We start from the raw sequence: 12786 nt of genomic DNA on the forward strand, positions 1-12786 counted from the left end.
GTATTCCCATCACCACTCCTATTACAACACTAAGCAAGCGAAGAAATATATTCTTACTTTATTAACATAAAATGATATCAATAGTTTCACAACAAAATGATGAAAATCATGTGACAGGTATCAATCAAATTAACATGTGAAACAGAGTACGTGAAAAATATAGAAAACTATTATTAGAAAAAAAGAAGTATTTATGAGTATATATTGAGTAAGCATTTTCATAGAAGTGAAAATAATTAATTTTCCCACAGTTATGTGTGTTGATATTAGAATGAACAACATCCCACAATTCATCTCCTTTACTCTGTCATCATTGCTCTAATTCTGCTTTTCCAACTACTAACAGGCTCAACACTTACATGTTAAAGACAAATGAGTAGTTAATATTCAGGAGAAGAATTCATATTCAATGTATCAGGGCCATGTAAGTAGATACTCTGCCCACACTCCCAGTGAGTGATAGGACAGACCATGCACTATACGCAAGAGAAAGAAAATTTACCTAACTCATAAAAAAGTGAGGATAGTCCTTGCATGATCCATGGAATCATAAAAAAAAAAGTGTTTTCTAAAGGCAGACTATTGATATCCTCGATTGCTGATATTGTATCTGAATCAGCATACAAATAAAATATATTTGAATGTAATCCTGTTGAACATGTTAATGGTGTATTTCATATTGATGTAAATCTCTCAACTATATACACAGTTAATTTCTAGTGAGAGTTGCTTGCCTTCCACAAAGATTTGAATAAGTTGTCTAAGGTAGATGCGTGTTTCTGCTGGCCATAATAGTAATACCATTTTCTCTACCTCAGCATCCTTATTCTTTCTGATTACTGTCAATCATGCTATAAAAACCCAGTTAGTAAGCACAATTCAGTAATGGAGAATGGAAAGGTTCTGTTAACCTTAAATGTGCATATTACTCTGTTGACTAGGGTTGCAAGTATATCTGGGAGGCAGAGTCCTTATCTAGCATTTTAGAGGGCCTACAATTGACGACAGCACAGCTATAAAAATCATGCAATGTACATTTTCTAAATATAGTTGAGAAAACTTGATTGTTTTCCAAAGAAATATCATCTTTCCTTTATCAATTGAAAATTAATTGCATGATATCTTATTTGACGAGTGGAAAAATATAATATAAAAATCAAGCCAGTAAGTTTGTTTTTCCTTGTCGCAGAAATTGCAGATGAAAAGGACATGATCATAATAAGTAGAAATGATGACTGTCTCATCCACAGTTTTCCATAATTCAGTGTTGCTGAGAGTTCTCCTTCACCCTGCCCTCTCAAGGTGAAGCAGTTGCTTTGCTACTCTTTCAGTTGAATCTTGCACTTAATTCCTCTTTTACTTTTCTTTGAAAAACACAACTTTTTGAAAACTAAAGCCCATTGTGATTTATTTCAATTACATTGACAATACCTCTGAGCAGATCTTAAGCAGTTTAAAACTCTGTTCAATAATAGATTTGCAAGTTAGAAATAAATATTCACCATATGACTGAGACATTTCCCCTTTTGTTTCTTTACAATAGAATAATTTTCTGTTAAATAAGTATTAATATCATTTATAGGAATATTTCACAATGGAGAAAGCAAACACACCACTACTCTATGATAGGAAGCATTGGCACTTTACCTCACTTTCAAGTTCCCTTGCTGGGGCTGTCCATCATAGACAGATAAAATGTCAAAGTCCTCCTCTAGGGCAAAGGTATGGAAGGATAGCTGAATCCTGTTGCGCTCCCCAGTAATAATGATCCAGGTGCAGTTGGCATAGTTGGGGTACCCATGAGGAAAGCCAGGACTTTCAATGGTGCCATTAGGTCCCTGTACCAGGCCACCACAGTTCTGACCTGGGAAGAAAAACACAAAATAACATATAATCTTAGTCATCATCAAGCAATAGTTTGAAGAATGTCCCTGACATTTTGATCAAAGTATTTAATGATATATTATAGGAGTATGTACATGCTTATTAAAGCAGCAGTATTCATCAGTGTTCAAGGATAGCAAAAGAGTAAGAGGAGAATAACAGAAGACAGAATGGAAGAGAATCATAGAGCCATATTTGTGAACTCACACTAAAAGACCAGCTTCAATTTTCAACAACACAGGAACAGATTTTCTATTAATGAATGCTGAAACCCCCCTGTCCATCAGTTCTTTGTTAGAGAGTTGGAGTTGCATACAAAATCAATATTATAAATGTAACTGTAGTGCACACAATTTCAATACAGCTAAGTTATTCCAACATGTGGTAACAATGATAGGAAGCACCATGATTAGCCTTCTAAGAATGCATTTGAGCTTGTTCTTTGTTAATAGGAAAGCTATGCTACAGAAGGACTTAAGACCTTAGAGTTGTGCTGCTGAAAATAGAACTCATTAAAAATGTAGTTTAAATGACACTTGAAGAAAACAGTAATAGAGCACAGGGTAGAACACAGAGATATTTTCACTAACAGTGTCCTCATTTCACAGGTAAGCTACTCTGTATGGAAGAAAGAAAATATTGTATCAGAGTGGTGGAATAACTAAAGAAAATCAATGGGATTGTAACGGCAGAAACACCTGTACCTCCCATGTTGATACCTAGACCTTACTTATTTTCATAGGTCCTGTATTCAGTATTAACCCAGGAAAGAACAAGGATGATTGTGAAACATAAGAATAAATTGGTGATGATAACAAGTTTGTAGGAAGTAAGAAATTCTTGCACTTCCTTCTAAGCAAGACCTGGAAATAGCGAGAAGTGTACGTTTTTGCTTAATAGTAAGTAGAAATATCCTTAGTAATTAAAAAATACATATCAATCTTAAATTTATATAAAAACAAATTGGAATATAGCTATATTTATTCACAAAGACAGAGATAGATAGGTCCCTCATGAGGACATCCCAGGCTACACAAACACTGTCTCAACAATTAATTATAAATACATATCATTGTAAAGTACTATATTTGGACCACATTAAGCCTTGTTTGTGTTATCAACATGAATATGGTTAAATTTCAATGGTAATGGTGGCATTGTACAACTTCTTTAATAGAGGTTCAAATAGAGCAGCACTGAATAGAACAGGGTCTGCAAGAAAAGATCCGTCTATACTTATGATGACTTCAAACTTCTGAAGAAAAGGACAAAAGTTGGGAGAGAGGCTTTGTGTTTGTGTCAACTGGAAAGAAGAAAAGGCTATAAATTCCATCTAAAATAATAAGGAACAGACTTGACCAGAGAAGATTCCCAGAAGACCCTGGCCATAGACAAGAAAGAGAAAAATCAAAAGGATCAAACAAACAGGTGATGTATTTACTGATCCATGTAATTTTGGACAGCTCTGAAACTGACTGAAACAGAAAATTTTTTCCAGCCAAAATTTCATCTATGCATGGCAAATAATCTTGTTGACTACAGAATTCTCATAACTTATAATTGTATGCCATCATTTCATATGGAATGAATAGATTTTAGCTATATGGTCAAATTAACTTCTAAAGAAGATATTTATCTCTCATCTATTCAAACAAAGAGAAGAAAATCATCTTTAACAGACCTGTGCACACTCCATACATTATGGTAATACATAAATATATGTTGTATCTAAAAGCTTTATGTTCACAGAAAAAAATAACCAAGAATGAAGCTCTGATGAAATGCACCCTTGAGGATGCTGAAATGCTGCAACTCACTGTTCCAGCTTCCTCTCTGATCCTACTTTAGATTACATCAATGCTATTTCCTATAAAGACTTGTTTCTAAGACAACATCAAAACAGCTAGCTCATTTGATTGTACTTGACAGAATGTTCCAATCAGGACTACAGTTAAACTCTAAAATTTATCAGCACATAGAGGCTGGACAACAAATATTATAACTACCTTTTTTAAGACTAACCATTTTTCTAATTTTATTGAGTCTGTAAAAAGGAAGACTATGCCCAAAATCAGCAGGAAGCAATTATAAGGGAATTTCACTCATTTCCAAGTGGGAACTCAATAGATGTTATATGTTTGTCGTATATTAAAAGGGTATGGTTCCAATTAGTTATGGACTTAGACAGGGAGAAGAGTAAATAGAGAGATTAGATTCAGGGATTTCTTTTTCTCTTCCATTCTTTATCTCTATCCTTTTTTTTTTTTTTAGTGTTGAAAAAGAAATGGGGAAAATAGACAAATATATTACTGAATCTTCTCTTCAACACAGATCTATTGGTATTCTCAATTAAGGTTTTTTTGTTCATGTTGATATAAATTATTATATATTGATACAAATTTAAGGTTTTATATATATATAAAACATTATTTATATACATATAAAAATATATATACAAATTATATATAAACATTATATATAAACATATATAAACATTATATATATATACACACACACATAATGTTTTCAAAGGTTATTTTAGGTATTTTGTACTTAAATAATTTTTAAAAATACAATATAAAATTCTAACCCTTTGGAAATCTGCTATTAAAAACAGATGGTAAAAATGCAAGTTATGAACTCTTAGCAATGGTTAATAAATGCAAATTACTGGTCAGGCAATTAAATTCATAGTCATATTAAATACTAGTTTAGTTTGTTACAATAAGATATTTTAAAGGTTATTCAAGTAATCAATAACTAAGAATTAACAACGTTTGTCAATTCAGATATACTACAGAGAGCTAATTGGTCTTTAAAAACCCAAGAGATCTACAGAATATGGCAATTAATGTTGTTTTATTATTAAAAGATCTTTTTGACTATGAGATAGGTCTGTTTCTGATAATACCTCCTTCCCATTCTAAAGAAGATGATGAGCATCAAAAACCTCTATATGGAATTGTTTCATATATGGCAAGCTAGCCACTTGGCAAAAAAAAAATATGCATGTTTCAACTATAGACAAAATAATAACGTGCAGAAAGGAAAAACAGATATGGGGAAATAGACTATCAAGCACTGCCTAGCCAGGTAAGCAAGTCCTTCAATATTCCTACTTTACAAAAGGTCAGTCATGTGTCATATATACTGGGTCAGAAAGGATGAATATGTATGCTCCAATGTTATAAAGACAATTCTGGGAAACTATCCAAGTACCTAACTATGTCTTTTATATAATCTTGGAAGCTACTTGTCTATACTTCCTACTTACTTAGGTTATAAGTATTCCTTCTCAAGTCTCTTATGGGGTTGAACATTAGATAGTTATAGTCTCAACATTAAGCTTAAATTATTTAGGATTTAAGAAAATAATTTTTAGAATTAAAAAGATGTTTTAGAATTTTTAGAATTAAGAAGATGTTTTTTACGATGGCAATACAAGTTAGAATAAAAAAGGTCTTAACTACAAAACTCTAATTTACCAAGATAGGTTAGATAATAGAATACCATCACGAGATCACCAAATGTTTGTGGACTATTGTAATGTAAGCCATATCTGAAAGACTTCATTATCATTACTATTGTTTTTAGTTTGTATTTGAAAGAAAAGAGCCTTTTATTGAACTAAACATGGGAATTGCAGAGAGAATATCTTATGTATTGTAAGCATGCATCACCTGTTGATTAAAAAAATCTATGGGCTATAGGAAAGGGTAGAACAGAAGACTGGATATGTGGACAGCAGAAATAATTTTTGGATAGTACCAAGCATAAAAGATTTCCTCAGGAACATGTGACAAGAGTGACTCATGATACCTGAGCACAGGTAATGAGACACATGTCAGAATGTAGATTAGAATATTGGGTTATTTTAAGTTATGACCTAGTCAGTGAATAGCCAAGATAAATAGCCAAGATAGTTGTATGCATATTTTGGTTCTGAATCTTGTTTTGGGGATCATGGGGTTGGGAGAAAGAAGCATACCTAACTTCTACAGAGAAGAGGAGAAAATGGGCTGAGGGAATGGTTCCCTCTTGGCTCTGTTTCCCTGCAGTGAGTGAGTGAGTGTGTGTGTGTGTGTGTGTGTGTCTACATACAAGTCCTCAGGCATTCTCTTAATATACTCCTATTTCTGACTTTAGTTCCACACACCAATCCTTTGGAATGAGCTTCAGGATCAGGCTTTTTATGAGGACACTCTGCTATAAAGATTCATGTACACTTTGCTGATCCCCTTTTACATTAGATATCCTTTCTTTTCCTTTCCTTTTCCCCTTTCCCCTTTCCCCTTCCCCCTTTCCCCTTCCCCCTTTCCCCTTTCCCCTTTCCCCCTTTCCCTCTTCCCTCTTCCCTCTTCCCTCTTCCTTCTTCCTTCTTCCTTCTTCCCCCCTTCCCCCTTCCCCCTTTCCCCCTTCCCCCTTTCCCCCTTTTCCCTTTCCCCCTTTTCCCTTTCCCCTTTTCCCTTTCTCCTTTCCCCTTTCTCCTTTCCCCTTTCCCCTTCCCTTCCCTTTCCATTCCTTTTCCTTCCTTTTCTTTCCCAGCCTCACTAATACCCCTTCCTACTTCTCTGGTCCTTCCTTCATCATCTTGGGGTTAAAGACCTCCCTCTGAGATCCTCCCTTCATGTCCCTCCTCACATCCCTCTACCATGGTAGAAACACCTTCAGTGCAAACCTCCTTAGTCTCCATGTGATTATAGTTCCTTTGTTAGTTATCTCTAAACATATGCCTGTCCAGAAAAATCTAAAATTCAGGTGAATCAGTGAAAAAGTATGGTCAGTAAAGTATGGAAAGGCTAACTGCTCTCTCTGCATCACTGCCCCAGGTCCCTTTCTGGTGAAAATATTACCGACATGGACAGGAATAAAACACTCCTTTTTAGTTAACATTAGTACCTAATTGGTTTGGAGATAGACATGGAATGATTTCTAGATTCTTTGCAGTCTTACCTTCTCTCTCAGTTGAACTATTTTTCACAAATACATTGTGCATTTTTAAATATTTTGAAACTAGGATTGTGGCAGAAGTTTCCAAGGAACCTAAGCTTGCTCTGATTACAGTATGTTGCATAAGTACTAGAATATATGTATTATCCAATATTTCTTTGTTTTAATGCAAACAGTTAATTATTTCCAACTACATTTCAGCCTTTAAAGAAATCACTATCTTAGGTTTTAGTGATCTCAAATCTTTCATGTTAATATTATCAAATGATTGTCAGAGTTTACACAATCTTACTAAAATACATTTAATGAAAGGGATTTATGAGTTTAAAAACTAAAGAACTAATAAGAAGCTCATTTTCCAGTAAATTTAAATCTAACAATAATGCTGTAACAGGTGGATATTAAAGCTGTGAGGATTTGAAAAGGCTTTAAAGGAAACAGCTTTCCTGCTTTATCTAGCAATTCTTGTTTCATGGGAAATAATAAAAAATGAGAAGGCTTGATTATAAATTGGAGAAAAGAAAAAGAGAAACTAACAGAAAATGTTAGCTGAAAAGTGATCAGTGTTTGACACCCATCATGTGGCACCAGGTCACTAGTCGTAAAGAGTTCCCAGGAGAGAACCTTGAGGCAGCCTTCAGGGCATCTATTAGGATGATGCGTTTTGCAGGACAAATCTTGTTTGATCACTAGACAAACTTTCCAACAGGCTCTGACTGAAACTTCAAGAATTTTGCAAGAGTTCTCAGCAAGTAGAATATTATCCCTGGCTATACTATGTAATCAACAAAGAAGTTTTCAATGTCCCCATGCCTACAATGGACACTAGATTAGTACTGGAGGCTAAGACTATCCAGGGACATATTGAGAAAGAATAAAACAAGAGAGTGTATAATCTTCACTGTCACATCTGAATGAAATATTGTAGTCATTAAACTGGAATTTGATTGATTCTATTTAAGATAAGCTGCAAGAAGAGAAGAAAATTCCAACACCCACCCAACTGCCAATTCCAGACTTAAAACAAAGCCAGTGCTTCACACTGGTAACAGGATGGCTAACAGTCAGCACTTGCAAAAGGATGTATTTTTAAACTATATGTCCAACTGGGAAAATAAATATTGATTCCAGTCCAATACAATTTATAAATTCCATTCCAGATGGATTGGAGACCAAAACATAAATCAATAATCTTTCTGAAAGATGACAATGTAAAAAATAAATCTTCATGGCTCTACGTAGTTTTAATCTAAAACACAAAACTACTAACCATCATAAAAACTACTGGAAAGGATAGCCACAAAAAGCAAGATATTTGAAGTAAATATCTACAGTGATTGATCCATGAATAAAAACCCAGATGGAACTCACCCACAGGTTTGTAAGAAAGGGTAAGCATAACAGAAATACAATCCATGTCCAGAGAATGCTTCTTAAGGACAGGGGTAATGTGACCAGCCTCATGTGTCTAGATTGATAGCATTCTTGACATGATAAAATGTATTTCTATAAACGATGAGTCAGCATAAGTCTTTATCCATGTTCCTCCCTTCTACAGATTGCTTCTGTAGCCTCTCTGATTTTTCCTACATTGCTTCACTCAGTTATCGCCTTCTATATGGAAAGAGATAAACAGAGAATATGGTGCTAAATACAGAGTGTGCTTTTGATAATCTTGAGTATGTGTGCTGTAATGCTTGGGTTCTGGTTTATGGGATAACATGGACACATTTGGATCTCCAAGTTAGAGAAAGTCTAGAATACATTAAAAAGAGCTCACCCAGAGATTTCAGTGTTACCTCATAATTCCAGAATTCAGATAATATAGAGGGGAGGCTCATGTGATTTGTAGGCATGGGGCAGGTATGTGTTAGAGGAAGAAGGGATCTACAGGAAACTGATTTAGCATTCCATTTTATCAGACAATCTAGCTGTATATTGCAAAACTGAGATTGAATTATAAAATAGTGGAGTAAGTCAAGTAGAAAAAGAATTTCAAGGCACTGCAGCACTTGAATGGTTGTTACTCTCTGCTCTTAGTCAGGTTTACAGTGAGACAGAGCAGCAAATAGAAAGCAAAGGTCAGAAAAATGCTTGCTTTGGTAAGAAGGGATATAAGTGAGTTTAAACTTGAAGAAAAAGAGGGAACAGACAGAGCACCTGTCAGGCAACCAAATAAGAAGCTCACAATTTACCTGAGGACAATTGGGAAAGTGCTCTGGTTATATGAGTGCACTGTCCAAAGGCTCCAGGTCATAAAGAGGCAAACACATTTTGAAGGAGAGACAGGATTAAGAGTACTACCAAGCTGTTTATGTTCTCAGAACTGCTATCTATAGAAGGGGTCCCTAGTTTCAGACCCCACGGGTCCCTACAGGTCCTGACAAACCACTGAAAGTGTGATTTAAGTGAGGTGAGGTACTTCTTGAGCTGGGCACATAATCTGCATGATACTGGTTTTGTAGTCACTCAAATCAAAGAGTTATAGCACTGTGGAGACTTGCACCACAATTCCAGAAAGTTCTTGAGGCTAAACTGTAAATGGGAGGGTTAGATTCTATCAAAATTCCTGAGTGGTTATTATATTAAGTGGTAACAAAGACTCACCAGTGAGAAATAAAGTTCACTTACTGTTACAATATCAAAGATAATGAATGTTAATCCCATGATTATGGGACTGTCCTTTTCTGTTGACTTGGTACCCAAAGGATAGGAGTGACATCAATTTGTTCCTGAGAAGCTTGTTGGCCCAGGTGATCTGCTGAGTTTGTGATGCTGAGAAGTATGGCTACAATGCATGTGCATCAAGATAGAGATGTCTGGCTGGGGTTTCTGTGCTTTGGGTTCTGAGAAGGAGAGCAAGCAAGAACTGCACAGACAGGAGCCTTCAGTTACAATCTGAGTCTGTGTTGAGTACTCTATGTGACCATCTATAGACATCTCCCAACCTTCAGGATGCTTAAACCCTTCTGGGGGAAAATATAACTCAGAGGGCCCTGGGATAGCTCCCTGCTTTGAAAGCCATCAGCAGACTAAACATTGCCATGCCACTGCCACGCCGAGGTGCCCAGACCTCTGTTCTGAATGAAGTGCATTTGGTTTCTTCCTCCCTGGAGCCCTCATCATTACTTTTCAGGCTGTATTACTGTACATCTTCTTTTTCCCAGCATAAGGCATCTGCAGCAGGGACTCATCTGTGATGTATTCTGGCTCACTTAGCCATGTGATGGATGACAGAAATTCACATGCATGAAGGCTCTCCATGTGTAGTTTTGCTGCCTCAGTTCTGTGCCTGGTTTCCAATATTACAGAGGGGAAAGATGGTCACAGAATGTCAAAACTCATGTGCCAGAATCTGAAAGGTTCTCAGTCTCATTTAATGACTGGATAAACTTTGAAGTTGGAAACAGGTTAGCCTTTGATTCATGAATTATGTTCATTTTTATTTGCATGGTGTTTTATGATGAGAAGATCTTCTGTGCAGGGTCCTCATTATGAGCACAAATATCTGACCAGTAAGGGTCCTGGAGCACAGAATTTGGCTGAGTGGTTATAGAAAGACCTGGTCCATATTGGTTAACATTCAAAGAACCTCAGGAAGTCTTATCCCATGTTGACTGCTACTCACACATGTAAGAAAGTATGAGCAGAGCCATCAAGAAGTAGAACTTAATCAGAGTAGCTGAAAATGTGGCTGTCTATAATTGGAGAGCAAACTAATATTTGGTAGAGAAAGCAGAAGCACAGTAAGGTTCATAATTGAAGGCTATCACTGGTAACAAGCAATAAGACATATTCATGTTTGTGGCAACCCTGGATTGTCATATTATATTTTCAATGACACAGTTCAAGAGGAGGAAGAACACAGATATTCAAAATTCTCAAGGACAATATCCATTGATCTCAGACATTCATTCTGCAAAAATCTTAATGTAAGTTTTCACATCCTACATAAACTAATATGTCCCTGAAATAATTGTATTTCCTTTCAATCAGATATCAACCTCCAGCCTCTCTCTCTCTCTCTCTCTCTCTCTCTCTCTCTCTCTCTCTCTCTCTCTCTCTCTCTCTGTGTGTGTGTGTGTGTGTGTGTGTGTGTGTGTCTGCATCTGTCTGTATGTCTCTCTCCATCTCTGAGTCTGTCTCTCTGTCTCTCTCTGTCTTTCACAATGAATATCTTCAGAAAGTTTGCAACCTCAGCCTTCCTTGAAAGAAGTTTGAAAAGTATGGCATTTGTGTGCGCGAAGAAACAGCTGAATGTCAGTCACAGAAGCCAAGAGTACTTGGCTACTTGGTTAGTTTTAATCCCAACACTTGAGGGATATTATGTTCCTCAGAGTATTGTGAAGAGCCAAGTATACAGGAATGAACAAGACCATTCAGGTAACCCTGACATGGAGAATCAATCATGGGATCAATGTCAATGGCTCCTACAGGAAGATAAAGAATTTCATAGGGCTATGTAAATACAAAGGGAACCATCTGCTTTCCTACATTAATGTTTGCTCTTGTGGCCACATGTAGGTTTTGTCTGCATAACTTCTTTGAATACATTCAGCTTGCTTCTGACTCAGGTCCTTTGCATTCCCTAAGCCAGCTATCACAAATGCTCTTCCCTTAGTCTATCCTGTACCAGATTCCTAGGCAGGAGCAAGTCTGTTTGTCTAGATTCACAACTCAGCTAACAGTCCACACTCACCCCATAACACAACACCTGCATTCCTGCTTTATTTCCTTGCCACATCTACAACTTTGGAAATGTGTAGTGTCTACTCATTGCTTGCCTATTCAATAACTAACATGAAACCTTGTAAAAAGTTAGATCCCTGCCTGCCCTGCTTACCTCCTTGTTTGCACTCTACTCCATGTACAGCATGATCTGAGCTGTGTGTGTGTGTATTTGTGTGTGTGTGTGTGTGTGGAGGGGGGTCGGTGTAGTGTTGGACTAAGAGAAATCTACACACATAATAAGGAGAAATACAATACACAGGAGCTTCCTGTTCGTGACAACCAGGTGTCTACATAAATATAACATAACCCAGGGCAACACAGACCCAGAATTGCTCTTTCCCTCTTCATGGCCTGAGGATGGGCTTCCTTCAGAAGAATACCTGATATTTCCACCCTGGAGCTATTGCTGTTCACATGATGACTAAGTTACTCTGTGTGCCTCCACTTTGAAGAGAAAAAGAAAACAGCTAGCATAGTGTGGCTACCAGAAAGCTCAGGGGTTTAGAACTCAAAGAACTAAAATGGAATTTGTCACTAGTACACCATTATGACCACTGGTGATATGCCTTCTGTAGTTCTGCCCTAGTTTTCGTGCAGGGGTAAAGGAGATGATATAGTTGGTCTAGTTGCTGTGGTGGCTGAAGTCACAGATACCTGAATATGCATAGCGGATGGAAGAAGTGGTTCTATGATTGTGAGTTTAGAAAGGGTAATCCACCCGAGTCCTCTGCGGTTTGGAGATACCTAGAAATGCTTCAGATCTTTGGCAGGCTTCATCTTCAGTCCATTAGATGCCCAGATAATGCTTTTACCCCGAAGGGGATCTCCTGGGCACTCTGTGCCCATCAACCCCTCTATTAATTTTGAAGTTTGAGATCACAATAAGAAGACTACACAAATTGACAGATCTTTAAGTTTATCACTAATTAGAGCAAACAAAAAATCAGAACAACAACCAAAACCACCTTTTAACCAGGATTCCTAGGCTTCAAACTGATGTTTTTTTTTTCTAAAATAAATAAATAAATCAGAAATTCCCATCTTCATTGCAGGCTACAGGATGCAGACTCTTAGGACTATGCTGAAAGACACACCACAGATACCATAAAGGCCCCCCTTCCAAGAAAATAATGGTCATATATGTGATGTGATATCAGGTAGTTATATTCCAATGAAACATCCACACATGAACCAAACTGCTGTGAACCAGAAAGTTGGTAG

The 12786-nt window shown here is 36.7% G+C and overlaps 1 protein-coding gene across 5 annotated transcripts in view; it reads right to left on the reverse strand.

Moving 5' to 3' along the window:
• The window catches only part of Csmd1 (CUB and Sushi multiple domains 1), a 1642848-nt gene that overhangs the window by 1322422 nt on the left and 307640 nt on the right, over positions 1-12786 (reverse strand). For all 5 annotated transcript variants that reach the window (XM_006508931.4, XM_006508930.4, NM_053171.2 and 2 more), the window contains exon 2: positions 1648-1864. In XM_006508931.4, coding sequence (XP_006508994.1) covers positions 1648-1864 — 217 coding nt within the window. The remainder of the gene's footprint in view (positions 1-1647; positions 1865-12786) is intronic.

This window comes from Mus musculus, chromosome 8 (genome assembly GCF_000001635.26).
Source record: "Mus musculus strain C57BL/6J chromosome 8, GRCm38.p6 C57BL/6J".
Classification (NCBI taxonomy): domain Eukaryota; kingdom Metazoa; phylum Chordata; class Mammalia; order Rodentia; family Muridae; genus Mus; species Mus musculus.